Source organism: Achroia grisella, unplaced genomic scaffold, assembly GCF_030625045.1.
Source record: "Achroia grisella isolate CSIRO2021 unplaced genomic scaffold, CSIRO_AGI_Agris_v1 utg976, whole genome shotgun sequence".
NCBI lineage: Eukaryota > Metazoa > Arthropoda > Insecta > Lepidoptera > Pyralidae > Achroia > Achroia grisella.
Genome location: NW_026713078.1, coordinates 2,051,420 through 2,071,045, shown reverse-complemented (window position 1 = coordinate 2,071,045; position 19,626 = coordinate 2,051,420). Strand labels below are relative to the sequence as shown.

General features: G+C 43.8%; 2 protein-coding genes across 2 annotated transcripts; both read right to left on the bottom strand.

The window, feature by feature from the left end:
* Window positions 1-3,572, bottom strand: LOC131854316 (E3 SUMO-protein ligase NSE2-like). The gene is made up of 5 exons (XM_059205414.1): window positions 3,255-3,572; window positions 1,972-2,122; window positions 1,529-1,578; window positions 1,027-1,147; window positions 1-290 (listed from the first exon to the last, which is right to left on the bottom strand). Exons 1-5 carry the CDS (start codon window positions 3,450-3,452, stop codon window positions 148-150), a joined length of 663 nt encoding a protein of 220 aa, XP_059061397.1. The 5' UTR covers window positions 3,453-3,572; the 3' UTR covers window positions 1-147.
* A 953-nt stretch (window positions 3,573-4,525) lies between these two features.
* Window positions 4,526-19,391, bottom strand: LOC131854311 (exocyst complex component 4). The gene is made up of 17 exons (XM_059205408.1): window positions 19,228-19,391; window positions 18,221-18,382; window positions 16,961-17,130; window positions 16,201-16,354; window positions 14,546-14,648; window positions 13,519-13,676; window positions 12,699-12,913; window positions 12,182-12,278; window positions 11,718-11,931; window positions 10,793-10,925; window positions 10,240-10,374; window positions 9,578-9,914; window positions 9,244-9,375; window positions 8,805-8,972; window positions 8,206-8,403; window positions 7,260-7,448; window positions 4,526-5,138 (listed from the first exon to the last, which is right to left on the bottom strand). Exons 1-17 carry the CDS (start codon window positions 19,282-19,284, stop codon window positions 4,974-4,976), a joined length of 2,787 nt encoding a protein of 928 aa, XP_059061391.1. The 5' UTR covers window positions 19,285-19,391; the 3' UTR covers window positions 4,526-4,973.
* Window positions 19,392-19,626: the final 235 nt, after the last annotated feature.

Genomic DNA, 19,626 nt, shown 5'->3' with positions numbered 1-19,626 from the left:
TTACTTTATTTTGATCACAGTCGAGTATAAATTACTACTTACATTATTGTTGTCATAAAAAATTAATAGCTATACAAGTAAATAGCTTTGTTAGTAAAATTGTAGTGAATAGGAAACAGTAGTGATTTTTTTTGTTATTTTTATTTTTTAATTTATGCTGTCGTCTAAATTCAAAATGGACCGCTCTTGTATCATGGTGGAATGCTGCGTAAGAGTCATGCGGAACTTAAGCTCTTCATCAGAGATAAGATGTTGCTTCATGATTGGACTGCGGTTACCGCAGCCGGCGACTGAAACGATAATTTTTTTTATATAAAATACTGCTATATTAAGACGAATAAAAATTATCTGAGGTTTTGGCTTTCAAGGTTTTAATAAAGACAACTTTATTTAAGCTTTTGTTGATTGTGTTAAAGCTGCTTTCTGTTTGCTTTGGGAGAAGTGGAAATTTTGTACTTAAATTTAAATGAAACGACGTTTTTGTCTTCGCAGTTGTATTTTGGCGACTGATTGTAATGTACACAAACGGTGGCCGGCCGGCAGAAACACACATAACTGTAACTGCGGTCCGATATAGACCAACCACCTTTATTTCACAAACATAAGTATGGAAGGAATATTAGTATATCGAATATATAAAATTCTCGTATTACAGTGTTTGAAACAAAACTCCTCAGAAACTTAAGCAATTCCTATGAATTTTTATGGTCAGTAGATCTGAGAATAAAAAAAATTGGGTTGGACCACCATTATCACTTAAGTGTATGAAAAATAGGGTTCAAGCTATTCTTCATAAACCTAACTAATAAAGATGGCCAACCAATTATTTTTCTTTTCAAGTTATGGATTTTTTTTTAATACATGATTTGATATTGAAATATACATACAACTACCATCTTTCATTTACCATAAACTCCTATTTTTAATAGCAATATTAGTGCTTTAGTTTATATACCAAAACAACATTTGCAGCAAATATTGCCATATAAATTAGTCAGCTAGTACTAATATAAAATACATAGATACCTGGGCACTTGGTTTTATTATTCCTGATAATTAAGTTCATAATGGCGTCCTTTTCATATATGTGACCACAAACTGTATTCTTAACGGGATCAACTATAGGTTTCTTTGTTATTGGATCAATCTGGAAGTATAGTTAACATATATTTTTAATTGAAATCATCTTTATTATTTGAATAATGCTTATTTATATCCAAGGGCTACTTGGACATAAATAACCATTATTCGAATAAACTTAATGTAAGCATTTTTTAATAGTCTTTTTTTATTTTACCACTATTTTTTAAATGCAGGCTCATGATAAGAAACATGTGAAAAAAAATTATGTACGTAACAGAGAAGTAAAAATTTCAATCTACATATTCGGAATCTAGATAAGGAATTATAAATTGAATTAAAGTGTAATCTCATGAAGATAGTTTTTAAGCTATTCTTTTAGTTAGTTACAAAAACTAAATAACTACTAATAAATAAATTATTATTAATATTATTATAAATAACTTACATATTGGTCCTGTGTTTCAGTAATAGCTATATCGGATTCATCTAGATTCTCTGTAAAAAAAAACTTATATAAATCTAATCTTATGAGGCTGCTGATGTCTCAATTTCAAAATAGAAATTGGACAGTTTTAATTGGTATATTATTAATTTAATATTAAATCTGTAACAATGATTATGTCTTGTGGCAACTGTGGTTTGTATGGTTTTGTGACACATTGATTCAAACTACCAGAATCATCTTTAGCACCAGTCATACCTTGCCAAGGTATGACTGGTGCTAAAGATGATGCAGTTTATAAGCTATTTTCACCATCAAGTAGATCTGATTGTCTAACTTTCCAGTTACATAAAAAAAAAGTAACAGCTATACTGGTTTATGAATTGAGACCTCTGAGAGTCGATTCTCTGTCAACTCCAAGGTGCTAGTGAATATAAGATACTTACGTCTGGCAGCCTGCTGTCCCTTGTCAAACCGTTTCTTCAGTTCCAACATGTATGGATGATTGTTTATATTTAGTCGCTTACTTGCAAGGCTGCTTAGGTGACTTTTAAACCTTTCCTGCAGTGTGTCCACATTTGATATGTCTGTTTCTCTCTGCAAAGGTGCATTGTCATTAATATATCTTCTTCTCTATTTGAAGGACTTCTGCCAAATGAGGTTGGTGATTTTGCCAATGTCAGCAGAGGCAGATCTACCTAAGGGCTTTTTGGGCTGCAGCCCAGGGTCCCGAGGATACAAAAGCCCCCAGTCCCCACTTATATATATAAACAATATTTAGAATATAAAAAAAACATCTAGAATGTTAAAAAACCTATCATAAGGTTGCCAACCCTGAGATCACTCAACCCATGCAATGGCGCGTCTAAAGAAAGGAATGAGAAATCTCTAGTCGGTGTATTTTTTTAGATAAATAATATAATTATAGGCCCCTAAACAGATTTAGCCCAGGCCCTCACAAATTCATGATCCGCCACTGAATGTCAGGATTAGGGAGACAGAGTGGTGTGGTTTACAAGTTCTATTGACTATATTAATTAAAGTTATGAGGGGGGAAGGGAATTATTAGTAATGTGTACTGATCACCCCATTGTTAACAATGTTGACCTCCGTGCGGTTCCCCTGGAAACCATCATAATAAATTACTGGTGAATTTACCTCAATGGGATAACTGACCTGAGCTTATGCTCATCCTATCATCCTCCCCTCATGCCAACGTAAACTGTTAGCGCAGGCCAGGAAATCATACCATTATCGTCCATTAAAAAAAAAAATTAAGTCAAGACTCAATTTTAATTTCCTTTTGATGAGAATGCTAAACAAGGACTACATAACATATGTTTTATTTTGCCTAGAACTATGTACAGTGCACCCATGCATTTATTGTCATACAACAGAATAACTTGTTTATTAATTTAATAAGTTCCCTAAACTATCCCTCAAAGAGTCAGCATGTGCTTCCTAACATTATTAAAGCTTGCTTGCTTTTTCAGTATTTCCAGTATTTTTCCTAGGGAGCAGAGTATCACCTTATATTTTAAGGATATTGTTGCTGACGTACTGGCTACATACTTGTATAATGTATTTTTTTATTTATTATTAAGAATTTTATTATATATTTTTGGATAGAGAACATTTTAGTATCTGATAAATATTGTGACAGAAAATAACAGATATATTGTAAGACATGTTGTAAATATATAAACAAAATAAGGGTTGTATAACCTACTTTTGCCTTTTCCAACGCCTGAATAGCAACATCTTCCTGCGCTTCTAATAGACAGTATTCACTAACGTAAGACTTGAGTTTGGCAAATTCGGATTCCTTTTCCTCATCTAAATATTTGCTCACATTGTCTGTACACAAATATAAGCTAGTTATACATTCTTTTCTCAATTTAGCTAAGTCCGTGTCTGCGTCAGCCATAATGATGCCAGGTACATTTAGCGGTTAGTTTTTTATTAAAAATATCGATCTATTTTGAATGAATAAATAATTTTTGATAGACTTTAAAGAAATATAGTCAAATGAATTAAATATAGATATTAAATATAATTCTTAAACTAGTAAATAAACTTAAGCAAGAAAAGAAAACATTACAAAAAAGGAACTGGCATTGACAACTGATAGATGACAGTTCGTAAATGTCAATATGTCTTTATTGGCTGTATGGGCATAGGTCCCTTTGCCGTTCCTTTAAAGGATAACTGATAATATAAAACTAAAAAAAAAGGATGTGATAAGAATAAAAAAAAAAGGTCTTTATATTGTTGAACAATTATTTATAAAGATCAACAAACATATTTCTTTCCAATAGCTGGTTTTTATTGTGATGAATATATTTCCAAATTAGGTAACATTAAAATATATGACTATTTAAAAAAGATTATATTAAGTTTATTTAAATAAAAAAATATTTCTATTTATTTATAAGTTTCGCCCTTCTTACCATTAACCGGGCAAAATAAATAAGTATACATCCATGTTGATTAAAATAGTTATTTAGATGAATTCGTTATATGACCCTATGTTTTTTTTTTTTTTAATTTAGGTATTAGGATAATAGATTCAATAAAATGCTACGGAATTAAATAATATTTTTTATTAATAGTAATATAAATGCAGTTTGTTATAACTATTCAAATAATAATCATCTTATAGTATTTTACAATATTAACATAAGTGATTAAAATATACAACAGTAAATAATATTTTCTAGAATATTTGCAGTGCATAGTTACAATTATACATTAGCATTAAACATTTCAAATAAGTAAATACAATATAAAACATGCAATTTTTTTTTTAATGTCAGTGCAAATAAATCGTAGTCTTACACATATGTCGACATTGAAACATAATACTACGATATACGCGACTCCTTCGTAACCACAAATGTGGATACTTCAATCTAATACTTGCAATTAATTAGGGTTAGTAAGACGAACTACATGTAGTCTACTAAGCACCGCACAAATGTGTCACCCCACCTTATATTTTTACTATTGTTATTTAGTGTATAAGATAGATATTTCAATGTCCATTTTGTCATGTCTCAACCGATAACATCGGGAGGAATGAGATTATTAGTATTGTGGACTAATAATGTACCATGTCAGGTACTCCACATGGTTCTTCCTAGAAACTATCGTGATAAATTCACCAAGGAAATGAACTAACTAAACTGACTTCACCATGTATTTATCACAATGAGTTAACTGACTTTACCTCATGTTCAGCTTATCATTCTCCACTGGTGCTTCGCCAGCGTAAACCGTTAGGGCAGGCGGGTGCACCATTCCATTATCATTCATAAGAACAACATTGTATTGTGGTGTGTACAATTCCACCAAATACCAGTTTGATTTCAAAAAGACTTGTATCCAGAGCCGTAAAACATAGTAAGTAAAAAAAAAATAGAGTGTGGGGGTTTTGGTGGAGTGTGGTTCAGACGGTGACGCCGACGTGTCCTAGCGCGGCTGCGAGGCGGTCCTGGTGCGCGCGCATGTCTGCGGCCGACAGCCCGAGCCGGGTGCCGATCACTTTGAACGCGTTCAGGTACTGCAGCTCCGTAAACTGGGCGCCTTTTTCGCGTATCGAGCTTATTATTTCCTGGACATAATAAATAGAATGGAATATTGTCTATTCTATTTCTATATTATTTTTTATACAAAAATTTACAGAGTATCTTAACTTCGTTAAACCTTTGTTAAGAGCTTATTATAAAATTGAAGAGTTTGTAAAAGATAAACTTTTTGAAAATTAAAAAATTAAAATTAATAATTATAGTTGACAATATTATTTGATTGCACAATAAAAGAGTATGTTCTATGTTGATTATCGTAAGCCTCTTGTTAATGTGTAGCCATTTCAAATAACATTTATTTAAAAGAGCAATACATAAGTTGCTTTTTCATTCTTCTGGTGATGACTTTGCTTTCCATGGTAGAATAAAAAAATATATATGTGTGTCTACTTATTTTTATAAATTTATATTAATTATTTATTACTAAGTACTACAGGATACAGACCCCAATGATCTGTTGTTAAATGTTTGGAGCACGTCGTGGAGTGTGCACCGAAGGGTGTACATATTTGCGGACCACAGGGATCCCAATGACCCGTTGTTAATGTCTGTTTGTCTGTCCGTGTGCGAGGCAGTGCCGCAGGGTCGCCATCAATGAGCCGTCGTCGATGTCTGTCCGTGGTCCGTGTGTGTGTCCGTACCTGCGGCGTGCAGGCCAGCAGGTGCAGGTAGGCGTGCGCCCGGTGCAGCCCGTCGTGCGGCAGCTGCAGCGCGGCGAGGCAGAGCCGCAGGGTCGCCATCAATGAGCCGTCGTCGATGTCTGTCCGTGGTCCGTGTGTGTGTCCGTACCTGCGGCGTGCAGGCCAGCAGGTGCAGGTAGGCGTGCGCCCGGTGCAGCCCGTCGTGCGGCAGCTGCAGCGCGGCGAGGCAGAGCCGCAGGGTCGCCATCAATGAGCCGTCGTCGATGTCTGTCCGTGGTCCGTGTGTGTGTCCGTACCTGCGGCGTGCAGGCCAGCAGGTGCAGGTAGGCGTGCGCCCGGTGCAGCCCGTCGTGCGGCAGCTGCAGCGCGGCGAGGCAGAGCCGCAGGGTCGCCATCAATGAGCCGTCGTCGATGTCTGTCCGTGGTCCGTGTGTGTGTCCGTACCTGCGGCGTGCAGGCCAGCAGGTGCAGGTAGGCGTGCGCCCCAGCTGCAGCACGTCGTGCGGCAGCTGCAGCGCGGCGAGGCAGAGCCGCAGGGTCGCCATCAATGAGCCGTCGTCGATGTCTGTCCGTGGTCCGTGTGTGTGTCCGTACCTGCGGCGTGCAGGCCAGCAGGTGCAGGTAGGCGTGCGCCCGGTGCAGCCCGTCGTGCGGCAGCTGCAGCGCGGCGACAAGGCAGAGCCGCAGGGTCGCCATCAATGAGCCGTCGTCGATGTCTGTCCGTGGTCCGTGTGTGTGTCCGTACCTGCGGCGTGCAGGCCAGCAGGTGCAGGTAGGCGTGCGCCCGGTGCAGCCCGTCGTGCGGCAGCTGCAGCGCGGCGAGGCAGAGCCGCAGGGTCGCCATCAATGAGCCGTCGTCGATGTCTGTCCGTGGTCCGTGTGTGTGTCCGTACCTGCGGCGTGCAGGCCAGCAGGTGCAGGTAGGCGTGCGCCCGGTGCAGGTAGGCGTGCGCCCGGTGCAGCCCGTCGTGCGGCAGCTGCAGCGCGGCGAGGCAGAGCCGCAGGGTCGCCATCAATGAGCCGTCGTCGATGTCTGTCCGTGGTCCGTGTGTGTGTCCGTACCTGCGGCGTGCAGGCCAGCAGGTGCAGGTAGGCGTGCGCCCGGTGCAGCCCGTCGTGCGGCAGCTGCAGCGCGGCGAGGCAGAGCCGCAGGGTCGCCATCAATGAGCCGTCGTCGATGTCTGTCCGTGGTCCGTGTGTGTGTCCGTACCTGCGGCGTGCAGGCCAGCAGGTGCAGGTAGGCGTGCGCCCGGTGCAGCCCGTCGTGCGGCAGCTGCAGCGCGGCGAGGCAGAGCCGCAGGGTCGCCATCAATGAGCCGTCGTCGATGTCTGTCCGTGGTCCGTGTGTGTGTCCGTACCTGCGGCGTGCAGGCCAGCAGGTGCAGGTAGGCGTGCGCCCGGTGCAGCCCGTCGTGCGGCAGCTGCAGCGCGGCGAGGCAGAGCCGCAGGGTCGCCATCAATGAGCCGTCGTCGATGTCTGTCCGTGGTCCGTGTGTGTGTCCGTACCTGCGGCGTGCAGGCCAGCAGGTGCAGGTAGGCGTGCGCCCGGTGCAGCCCGTCGTGCGGCAGCTGCAGCGCGGCGAGGCAGTGCCGCAGGGTCGCGAGGCGCGCGCCGGCCGCGGCCGCCGCCTCCTCCCCCTGCCAGCGCCACACCACCGCCGCAGACATCATCTCGCCCACGCCGTCCATTATGTACTGATCACGATACAATATACTCGTTATATAATATTTATAACGAATGCGTGCGTGCGGGCGCGTAACTGACACTAGTCATCCGCATTTTTCTAGAACGGTAAAGATTGGGGTCTCGGGACGAACTCCTTTGCCCTAGCATTATGGCGGTAACAAACCCTGGGTAACGGGATTACGAGCCTCTCAGGACGAGTTACTTAAAAAAATAACTTAAGCTAGGGACATAACTTCATAACGGTAAATATAAGGACGGTCCCTGCAAAGTAGGCACGTGAGAGGGCAGTATAGCAAAGGAGATGAAGGACATCTTGGAGTTTTTAGTGAATAGGAGTCTAACACTACCCGTTTGCCTCTCCCGGTGTGGGCAGGTCTCCATGAGGGATTTTCTTCAAGTAAAAAAAAGACATGATTCAAGCCGTAAGTAGAGAGCACAATGATGTCCTCGGAGAGATTCGGGGACGCGGGGCATCGAACGATGTAACCGTTGCTGTAGCTCTTATCGTCACTCAGATTTACGGACACATTCTAGCGGAATAGCGACCGCACGCGGATTTTTATATTTATTAAAATATAAGCGTTCGGTAGTATTAATATCGGGCTAGAATTTTGTAATCCAGTAATAAATCAGGTTGGAGATCGTTCACAGTCTACTCTTTTACTTCTTTACCCCACAAATACATAACTCGATAAGAAAACTTACAATTAAACTAAACTTAACCTAAGAAACGCTATATTTAGGAACATTTTGTTGGGTACGTACCGCGAGCATGTGCGGCGCGAGCACGGGCGCGGCGAGCTCGTGGAAGGCGAGCAGGGCGTGCGCGAGGCGGTCGGCGGCGCGGCCCGCGGCCCCCTCCCCGCCGCTGCCCGCGCCCCCGCCCCCGCCCGCGCCCCCCTCGCCCGCCGCCGCCCCGCCGCGCTCCTCCTGCCCGAGGTAGTGTACGCACGCGATGCGCATCTGTACGTACGCACGAACATTTCAAATTTTACCCACGGCGACGTTTGCGTGTTACGATCGTTGTCGTATCACGTAAACATTACATCAAATCAAAAATAGTTTATTCACGTAGGACATTTAAGCCGAAGTATTTTTATTTCATATACATATACATTTGTGAAACAATTAAAACTAAATCTTATACCTTAAATAGTTTCGCCAATGTATCGGTGAGATTTCGTACTAAATATATACGAAGTATTCCTTCCGAATATTAAAATATCAGAGTTTTTTTTTGTACTAGATGATGGTAAACAAACATACGGCTCATCTGACTTTACCGTAGCCTATGGACGCCTGAAACAGCAGGGACCCGGTTGCAGACCCTTACAAAACTTTAATATACTGCCATGTACTCTTACCTCTAGATGCAAGAAGAGCAGGCACTTGTGCGATATCTCCTCAAAGACTAAGGCAGTCGAGTTGATATCATTGATGAATTTATCGGTCAGCTTTATAGAGCCGCTGGAGCCGGGCGACGGTCCGCTCAATAACGATGGTATCGTCTTTACGTTCGTGCATAACCAGTCCTGAGAATAAGAAACTATTTTTACACCACGAAATTTTAAAACTTAAACCACTGTTAAGTAAGCGTTAGTAGTAGTTTGTAAATTAGTATATAAATCAGTGTTAAATTTATTTTGAGGTAACTCCAGAAAATTCTTCAGTCTTATTGTAGTACTTGTAGCACTTGGATAAATTATGAGAGCACACACTATTATGTGTGTGATTTCTTGCCGTCACCGGCGTGTCCGAGCATGACTGCTGACACCGGTACACGTGAGACTGTTGTGTTAGTACCATGGTGGCGGCGAGCAGCGCGAGGTCTGCGAGCTGGCCCACGTGCGCGACGATCTCTCGCCGCGTCACCGCGCCGTCGCCCAGCGTCGACACCAGCGTGTCCGCCTCGCGCGAGTACGACTCCTTTAACTCCTGAACAAATAACAATACATTACCTATATAATATTCACTACTTTTGTATTATACCACAAACTCATCTTACAATATATATTTTTTTCGCATATGTCCATATAAACAATTGTAGTGTTACAAATGTTAGTGGTTTATGAATTGTTTCAACACATAAACAGTATACCCTTAGTCCTATAATGAATTTCAGCACAACAAAAGGTACCTGCGCGTCGACATTGTCCCTGGCGTGCGCCGCACGCGTCGTCAACGCGCGCCAGTTGGGCAGCGACTGCAGGAACCGCACGATGTCGTCGTCGGCGAGCCAGCGGGCGGCGCGGGAGGGCGGCGCGGGCGCGGGGGGCGCGGCGGGGGCGAGCGCGGGCGCGAGGCGCGGCGGCGCGGCGCGGCAGTGCGCCGCCAGCGCGCCCGCCGCCGCCAGCGGGGCCGCCAGCGCGCCGCCGCCGCACCGCCGCGCCGCGCCGCACGCCGCCCACGTGGCGCGCCACGCGCCCGCGCAGCACGCGAACACCGCCGGGTACGAGAACCTGCGACCACATTCTCTTGTAAAGCTAAAGCGCCTACTATTTTTTTCTACGCTAATATTTTGTTTCATATATTTTTGTAGTTTTTATTAAGTTTAAACATGAAAGTCGTACAAGTAACGTTGCGTCTTAAATTTCATTATTCCTGATGATTCGATGTGATTAGTCCAGAAAACCCTCGTATCAAGCTCCAGCCAATTGTGGCTTAAAATTAAAAATGGCCCTTATGTAATGTATAAGTCTGCTAATCGTAACGCTATGATTTTGTCGGCGTCGGCCGTGGTCCGAGTGTACTCACCGGGCGGGCGAGGCCGGGGGCGGCGCGGGCCCGAGGGCGGGGGGCGGGGCGCGCTCCCTCCAGGCGGCGGGCGCGCACATGGCGGCGTCGATGGCGGCGCGCGCCGTCGCCGCCAGCCGCTCCGCCTCGCACCACCGCACGTAGTCCGACAGGAACGCGCGCAGGGAGCACTCGCCACCCCTACACGCCCACAAACAAGTGAATTAAATAATAATAAAAAAAAACAATTACACACGCCAGTATTTGCAAAAGGATATATACCAAGCACGATTTACGTATAGCCGAATCGTAGTATGTTCCCCTAGAAGAGACGGGGGTCAATTCACACATCACTGAGTTTCAGATAATGTGATTAGGCAGTAAAATCATTGGACAGAAGTACTCTGTCCAATTATTGTTACAACAAAGTTTGAAAAGAGTAGTACTTTGAAAAGGTAAGATAAGGTTTCAAAATTGTCACATGATAACGTAATGCCTGGTAGTACTATTCATGTACACGACAATTACCACTTACCATCAAGTAAGCTGCAACTTGACATTCCAATTACATAAAAACCCCTAACAAACTTCATATATAACGGGTACACCTGGTACATACCCGGCGAGCGACTCGATGTGCGCACAGAGCGCGTGGAGCGGCCGCAGCACGGCGTACAGCAGCGCGGGCTCCGCGCGACACACCACGGGCCCGCGGCGGCGTGACGTCACCAGCACGCTCACTTCGCTCGTAGCTGCGTACGCAATTCAAAATAAGGTTCTTATACTGTTCAACACTCGTAAAGTTTTGTCGATATATGAAGCGGTGTATAAAATACGCGTGCATTATAAACGTAAATAGTAAAATTATATATCACCACACTATTAGTGTTTTTTTAATTAAATATGAATATCATCGTCGTGAGTATTCGGCTAGTACGTAGTGCTCAGTAAAAAAGTAAAACGGCGGGAAAGCAACCGTGTGCATCACGGTTTTATGGTTGAGTTTATTACAAATCAAGCATGTTGAAAAATATCATTCGACATTTGTTTAAAAGAAACCATTAAACGGCGTCTTTATCATTGTTAGTTCCTTAGTTACCGTTGTTGATTTTCTATCGTAAAAAAGCAACCGATCATTGTACATTTGAATTGAAATAAATTTAATTTTTGAACATGAATAGTGTTTAACGTACTAAATATATTTTTCATTATTTCTTTCACATATTCAACACATTCAGCTCTATTATGTCCTCGCCTTCGACTCGGTCTGAAATTTTGCTTCAATCCACTAGTCAAATTACAATAAGTAATTAACCTACAAGCGGAGGGGAAGGAGATTGTTAGTAATGAAAATTGATAATCCCTAGCAATGTACCATATCAACGTACTCTCCACGCGGTTCCCCCTGGAAACCATCATGCGAATTTGTCACGATGGGCTAACTGACCTCATGTTCATCTTATTATCCTCCGCTGGTGCTCCGCCAGCGTAAGCCGTTAGCACAGGCGACGGTACATTCCATTATCGACCCTCAAGAAAGTAACCTGCAAGCTTGAATAGTTTGTGTCGCCGGCGCTGCGGCCGCTTGCGTGCGAAGTAGTCGGCGAGGCGCGGGTCGGGGGCGGCCGCGGGGGGCGCGGGGCCCGCCGCGCCGCCCCCCGCCCCGCCCCCCGCCCCGCCGCCCCCTCCGCGCCCCGCGCGCGCCTCCGCCAGCCGCACGCTCTCGATGTCCAGGTACTCCGTCACCAGCAACTGCAGCTGCGCACGACACAAATATCAGCGTTATTATGTATTCACTTAGAAAATAGTAACAGTACTGTATGCACTTTTCATATTTTTGCAACATTGATTATTGCTCCTGTTGATTGTAGCCTATAGCCTTTTTCGATAAATGAGCTATCTATATTATCCAACACATCCAGCTCATTTATTGAAGATTATTATACAATTTTTTTTTAAAAACAAAATCAGTAAAATTACTATAAAAAATTATAGAAAAATTACTAACAACTTGCTGCACTGCACTCCAATAATGTTGTTCTGTGTGCAAGCTAGCATCGGATAAATGATATTTCTGTAGTGCCGCTCGCCATAGTTGCAGAAGCCTGTAAAATCATTATATTAATACATAAAACAAAAACCTTTTAGGGCTTGATGATGCATGACACAAAGGCGAAATAGAGTAAAATAACAATACACTGATGTCCTTAAGAGGAAAAGAGAGCGATAACAAGACATGGAAAGACAAGCTACAGTTAACTGTGACCATGCAATGGAAAAGTTACAAATGATAGAAACTAATGGCAGGTAGAAAATCTGAAGAAGGTGTCAAAAGAAACTGAATTCAGACTCTAAATATAAAAAAAAAATTAAAAAGGCTCAGGCTCAAAAATTAAATTAGAAAAGAACCTGAGCTGCATTACTAGCATATCATAATCTAGAAAGTGAGATGGTTACACTGTCATATTTCATAAATTAATAATAATAATTTATTTATTTCAACAAATAATTAAATTTATACATACCTTTTATTTCTTGCAGCACATTCCCTAAACTCCTCATTCAAGCTGGTCATTAGTCTAGCCAACGGTCGCCCCATCTCTGTCACACTGTCCGTGTCGGGTATCTCGCCGTCTTCTTCACCCTCAATGTCCACTTCCACGTCGCCTTCTTCGATTATACGACGTGTCACTGTATCGATCACTTCCAAGAGTTCATTTTGGATTTGCACTTTGAATTTCTGGAAATTAAAAAAACTTCACCTATAGACAACTATATTAACAAAAACAGATTATAACAATAATAATGAGTACCATGAGCTGTAATTAATTAAAGAAAAAAGAGGTTCCTACAACAGGAACAGGTTCCTTGTAGGGTCTGCTGTGATAACTATGACATTTATTTTGTTACCACGGGTAGTTTCATATACTTGCGGCTTAGTATACCTTTTCTGACTAATGCTGTGAAATAAAGATAAACAGATGTTAGGGAAACTACTCTGCTACCAAAATGTTAGGGAATTTACTCTCTGTATATATATAGGGGAATTTAGTGGGGAAGCGTCAGTCACGTACCTTTATGGTTCTGCGGATTTCTTGGGCTTCAGGGTCTCGAAGATATCTTCGCTAGCTTTCCAGTTTCACAGTAGGTTTAACACAGTTCTAATTAATTTTAATTCACAACACAATGCGCGCGCGTCATGGCCGCCGTACAGTCCGTTCAGTACTTGGTAAGGGAGGGGAAGGGAAGCCGCGGGAACACAAACTAACGGACTCTAATATAATAATCTGTGCTTACGATGTTACAGGGTAGATTTTGAACACAGATTTTAATTAAAAATCTTACTTCTGTAGCTTCCTTCAGCTGATCGAGTACACCTATCGCCTCTAACGATATCATCACCGTGGTTTCGAACGTTTTATCTTCTTCAGACAAAGATGCTTCGAATTCCGGAGTAATGTCTTGAAGGTACTCGTCTGTTACTTCTTCGCTTTTTGTAAGCTCTGCCAATAATGTGTTTAATTATCTATTTATGCAATGAATTCTAGTATATTTCTGTGACTGTTTGCTTTATTTTCAGATCTGTTACAAAGAAAGTAAAAGAGAAAAGAGGAGGACGAGTTTATTGTATGTTTTGTAACTAAATTCAATTAAAATCATAACTGAAAACGAAACTATTTTAGTTTTCAGTTATAAGCAAATATAATAGCTTCATCAGTATATTACAGATATACAGAGTGTAGTCTCGTACACAGGCAAGAATACAGAGTGTTTGAAAATGTGTTTTCATGCAACATTTATTATATATATTATTAAATAATATATTGTTCATATTCAGTTTTAGGGGGCAGTGCATTCCGCAATATCAGTATTCTAGCGTGAAGGTCGTGGGTTCGATTCCTCGCATGGTGGAAACATTTGTATTTATAAGTATGATTGTTTGATATCAGTCGTGGAGTATACAAGTAAGACAGTGTAGCATATAGTGAGTGCAGGAGTGATGCAGTAACGCAATAGTGTAACAGAGCAGCAGCAGTGCAACAACAAAAAAAACTGTCCCTAAGTATGGCATTACGTTTAGTAAGCTAGTTTAAGTAGTTTTCTTTTTTTTTATGTATGCTTGCTCTGGAGGCTTTAAGCTAGCCACCCGGAGGTTGTTGCCCCCGGAGTAGGTACCGGGGCAAAGGGGTTCGCCCCGAGGCCCCGACCTTTATCTCCCTAGGAGAGTGTGGATGATCAGACAGTCGCAGCGGTGTATTAACCGTGGCAGTGCAACAGTGTCATAGTGCAGAAGCGATGAGTTAAGTGTGGCAGTGATACAGCACAGTAGTGCAAGTGTCACCGTATAGCAGCGGTGCAGTGTTTCAGTTACCTGCTAGAAGTGCAGCGGGGGCGGGGCGCGGCGCGGCGCGGGTGCCGTACACGGCCGCGCTGATGGCGCGCACTGCCGCTTCGACCACCTCCAGTTTCTTGCCCTGCCGACACAAATTAAGTTCAACGATCAACGCTCTACTAAACATATGGGGTTAACTGATACCCTCGGTGTCTTATGCGGCTATAGGCTATGGGAACCGTTTACCATTAGATCGTATGCATGTTTGCCAAGGTCGTAGAATAAAAAAAACTGTATTGGCCCGCAGCGCGTGCGTCACCAGCGTCGTGTCTCACCTGCAGGTGGTGGCGCGTGGCCGCGAGTGCGTGCACGTGTGCGAGCGTGGTGTCGGCGGCCTGCAGTGCGGCCCGCAGCGCGTGCGTCACCAGCGTCGTGTCTCACCTGCAGGTGGTGGCGCGTGGCCGCGAGTGCGTGCACGTGTGCGAGCGTGGTGTCGGCGGCCTGCAGTGCGGCCCGCAGCGCGTGCGTCACCAGCGTCGTGTCTCACCTGCAGGTGGTGGCGCGTGGCCGCGAGTGCGTGCACGTGTGCGAGCGTGGTGTCGGCGGCCTGCAGTGCGGCCCGCAGCGCGTGCGTCACCAGCGTCGTGTCTCACCTGCAGGTGGTGGCGCGTGGCCGCGAGTGCGCACGTGTGCGAGCGTGGTGTCGGCGGCCTGCAGTGCGGCCCGCAGCGCGTGCGTCACCAGCGTCGTGTCTCACCTGCAGGTGGTGGCGCGTGGCCGCGAGTGCGTGCACGTGTGCGAGCGTGGTGTCGGCGGCCTGCAGTGCGGCCCGCAGCGCGTGCGTCACCAGCGTCGTGTCTCACCTGCAGGTGGTGGCGCGTGGCCGCGAGTGCGTGCACGTGTGCGAGCGTGGTGTCGGCGGCCTGCAGTGCGGCCCGCAGCGCGTGCGTCACCAGCGTCGTGTCTCACCTGCAGGTGGTGGCGCGTGGCCGCGAGTGCGTGCACGTGTGCGAGCGTGGTGTCGGCGGCCTGCAGTGCGGCCCGCAGCGCGTGCGTCACCAGCGTCGTGTCTCACCTGCAGGTGGTGGCGCGTGGCCGCGAGTGCGTGCACGTGTGCGAGCGTGGTGTCGGCGGCCTGCAGTGCGGCCCGCAGCGCGTGCGTCACCAGCGTCGTGTCTCACCAGCAGGTGGTGGCGCGTGGCCGCGAGTGCGTGCACGTGTGCGAGCGTGGTGTCGGCGGCCTGCAGTGCGGCCCGCAGCGCGTGCGTCACCAGCGTCGTGTCTCACCTGCAGGTGGTGGCGCGTGGCCGCGAGTGCGTGCACGTGTGCGAGCGTGGTGTCGGCGGCCTGCAGTGCGGCCCGCAGCGCGTGCGTCACCAGCGTCGTGTCTCACCTGCAGGTGGTGGCGCGTGGCCGCGAGTGCGTGCACGTGTGCGAGCGTGGTGTCGGCGGCCTGCAGTGCGGCCCGCAGCGCGTGCGTCACCAGCGTCGTGTCTCACCTGCAGGTGGTGGCGCGTGGCCGCGAGTGCGTGCACGTGTGCGAGCGTGGTGTCGGCGTGCTGCAGAGCGGCCCTCAGAGCTGGCGTCACCACAGACGATACTCACCTGCAGGTGGTGGCGCGTCCGCGAGTGCGTGCACTGCGAGCGTGGTGTCGGCGGCCCGCAGCGCGTGCGTCACCAGCGTCGTGTCTCACCTGCAGGTGGTGGCGCGTGGCCGCGAGTGCGTGCACGTGTGCGAGCGTGGTGTCGGCGGCCTGCAGTGCGGCCCGCAGCGCGTGCGCCGCAGCCAACGGCCGGCCCGCTGCAACTTCAGCTCGCACCGAGCGCTCCGCTACTACCACGCGCTCGCTGCAACAATGGCGTGAGGCCGACATCCTGTACTCCACAACTATAAGTTGGGATCACGCACGATGTATAGCGCGGGAAAATCAATAAGCGCGATCGTGAATTAATTTTTTTTTTGAGTTCACTCTTCGCACGTGGTTGCGCGAGTGTTTTATGTCATTACAGTTTCTTCAAAATATTATTTTATATTCTACAGACTTGATACTCTAAAGACACATTTAAGATTTATTATTTTGAAAACCAACAGCAAATTGAAATAATAACAAATAATATGTTTTTAAAAACACAAACACTGCTATTGAGATTCAGATTAATCTTTTTTATAGTAGTAATTTTTAAAGTCCTTATATATTGATGTTGCATTTATCCACGAGTCTAGTTTATAAAATATAATTTTCAAATATTACTAAAGTAGAATATATATATACTGTTAAGTTCATTTACTTTCATTTATTGTAACAAGTAAATGAACAAATATTTCATCATTTACTCGATACAATAAATGAAAGTAAATGAACTTAACAGTATATATATATTCTACTTTTAAATTTAAAAATGTCACTGTAGTGAGTGGGTGGTAAAGGGTAAAAGAGAGGTGGGTGCGGTTACATGTCTGTGAGCATGTTGAGCGCGTGGTGGTGCGTGCGCGCGTCGGCCCAGAGTCGTCGCAGGTCGCGGCGCCGCAGCTGCAGCAGGCCGCCGCAGGCCGCCAGCCGCGCCCCGGCGCTGTCCCCGCGCCGCCCCCACGCCTGCAGCGCCGCGCCCACCGCGCTGAACTTCTGCTCGCCACGCGTCGTCCAAGATAAATTACATTTTTCAAAATTAGAAGTTGGAGTTGCCTCGGTTTATATGAGTCGATTAAATTATGTACACCGTCTTAATCGTTATCTAAATACTTCTAAAATTATATATTCTGTGTAAATTTAAAACTGTAAGGGAAAAATATTTTAAATAAATTTAAAAACTTTAAACGATTGTCTACAAGACAAAAATGTATTAGGTTGTTCGGAAAGTAATCTCGTTTTTTCCTAACTTAGAATTTAATTGTATTTTTTGCACTCAACTTCACACTTAAGCCGTATAATTTTTATATGCTTTGAGGGCTCATATAGCAAGGCTTGTGTGTGAAAAATTACAATTAATTCTATGCAGTAGTTTTTGGTTGGTGACCTTTTAAATATAGAGAGGAATAAGCAGCATTTTCGAAATATCTTATTTACTACAGAAAGGACAAAAATGCTGTTCAAGCCAGTAAGAAATTGACCGATGTGTGTGGAGAAGGTGTGTTAACAGTATGCGAGTGCCAGAACTGGTTCCTAAATTCGATCAATCGGATTCAATCCGGCAATTTTGATATCAGAAAGGCCGCTTGAAGCTGATAAAGGCTTTGGTTGATGCGAACTGGCAAATAACACAACAAGTGAGATCGGACTGAGGTTAAATTTATCAAATTTAATAATTTATGACCACTTGAAAAGCCTGGGATGTTATAAGTGTTGTTATTCGGTACACTATGCACTTAATCTCTGTTCAATCAAATAACATTGTCAGTTTTAAGTTAGATATGTTCTACAAAAACATTATTATCATATATAAATTCTTCAATTTTATAATAAGGTTTTTTACTAAGAAAATATTTTATGACACATTTGAATTTTTTTCTGACAAATTCAAAGAAATTTCTGGAAAATTCAAGACTGGGAGTTTGTTATAAAATATGATACCACTTCACTTCTGATGATGCACTATTAATTTGATAAAAATGCATCTCAAGGTTGTTAACTATTCATGCGTTAATCATGTGTTAATGTTCTATAGTTCTCAAAACAAAAACAATATGAGCTAAATACAATATTTTAATTAACCCACTTGCATAACATCCATGATCTCCTGTGCATGTATAGCCACCAGCTCATCGAGTCGGGCATCACTCTTCTTGTACTCTTTCTCCAATTTAGCTCTCTCTTTCTCTCTCTGCTCATTTGTTTCACTTGCAGATAATGTGCGAATAACTGACATCAACAAGCCACTCTAAAACGATAAATTGAGTTTTAAGAAAAAATAATGTTTAAGGATTGTTTTTATGTGTTACAATTGACAAGGTAGCTGATATCAAGCAGTAAATATAGGCTATATACAGAGGATTTTTGTTTTTTTAATTAATTAGGTCACCAACAAGGTTTACACCAACACAATTACATTACATTACATATAACATATTTAATATACTAAGCACAACCTTAATTACAGACTACTGCAGCTTCCAATTAAGAAAACATATGATGACACAAATATACTATTAAAAAAATATATATTTAGATTAAGATTGCCTTTGATCCTGTAATTTCACTGCCTTATCTGCCCCACAAACAAAACACAGCTCACAAAGAAAGCTGCATGGTATAGTAGTGGTAGCAGCAGAGTGAGAAAGCCACACAGATAACTCTTTATAGTCAGGGGAAAAGGGAATTGTTAGTAATGTGGATTGATGATCTTATTGCTATCAATGTACCATGTCAGTTTGACCTTCATGCTAAGAGGTAAATTCACCACTGGTGTCCCGCCAGCGTAAACCGATAGTCCAGGCGGATGCACCATCATATCATCCATGAAAAAATATGTTTACAGCCTACATGTGATAATTGGATCTGAATAAAGTAGTAAAAGGCAAACTTCTACAGATGCACCAGCCAGTAGTGATGGTTAATACTTACAGGGCACCAATGGAGGATGATAAAATAAGCATAAAGTTAGGTCAATTAGCGTAGAGTGGCCAAATTACAAGAAATTTATCATGATGGTTTCCAGGAAGAAAATAGCTGAGGTTAGAAATTTTAAATTTTAAATATAGTTTCATATATAAAGAAATTTTTTACCGTTTCTTTTCCCTGTTTTACACCCCGAGGGGGTTTAGTAGGGGGCGGTGAAGACATATTTAGTATGACGATGAAACAAATTAGTTAAACTAAAGTTACAACTTTATAAAGTAACTTTTTATACTTCGTTTTGATAACAATAAATAATAAGAAAATGGTATTTATTACAAATTTACTAAATTAAACAAAAACATTTATTTAAATTTTTACAGAAATAAACAAGAAAAATAATATTTATTTCCTTTTGTTGACAGCGGGCAAAAATTACTCTGTGCCGTTCGCTGACAGAAATGACATAGTGTCGTGAGATATGACAGTGCCAGCCTTTTCAGTACTTTATCAATACCAGCGTTAAATTTTGATAGTTTTCACAATGCTTAGTTCGACAGTGACCCCGAT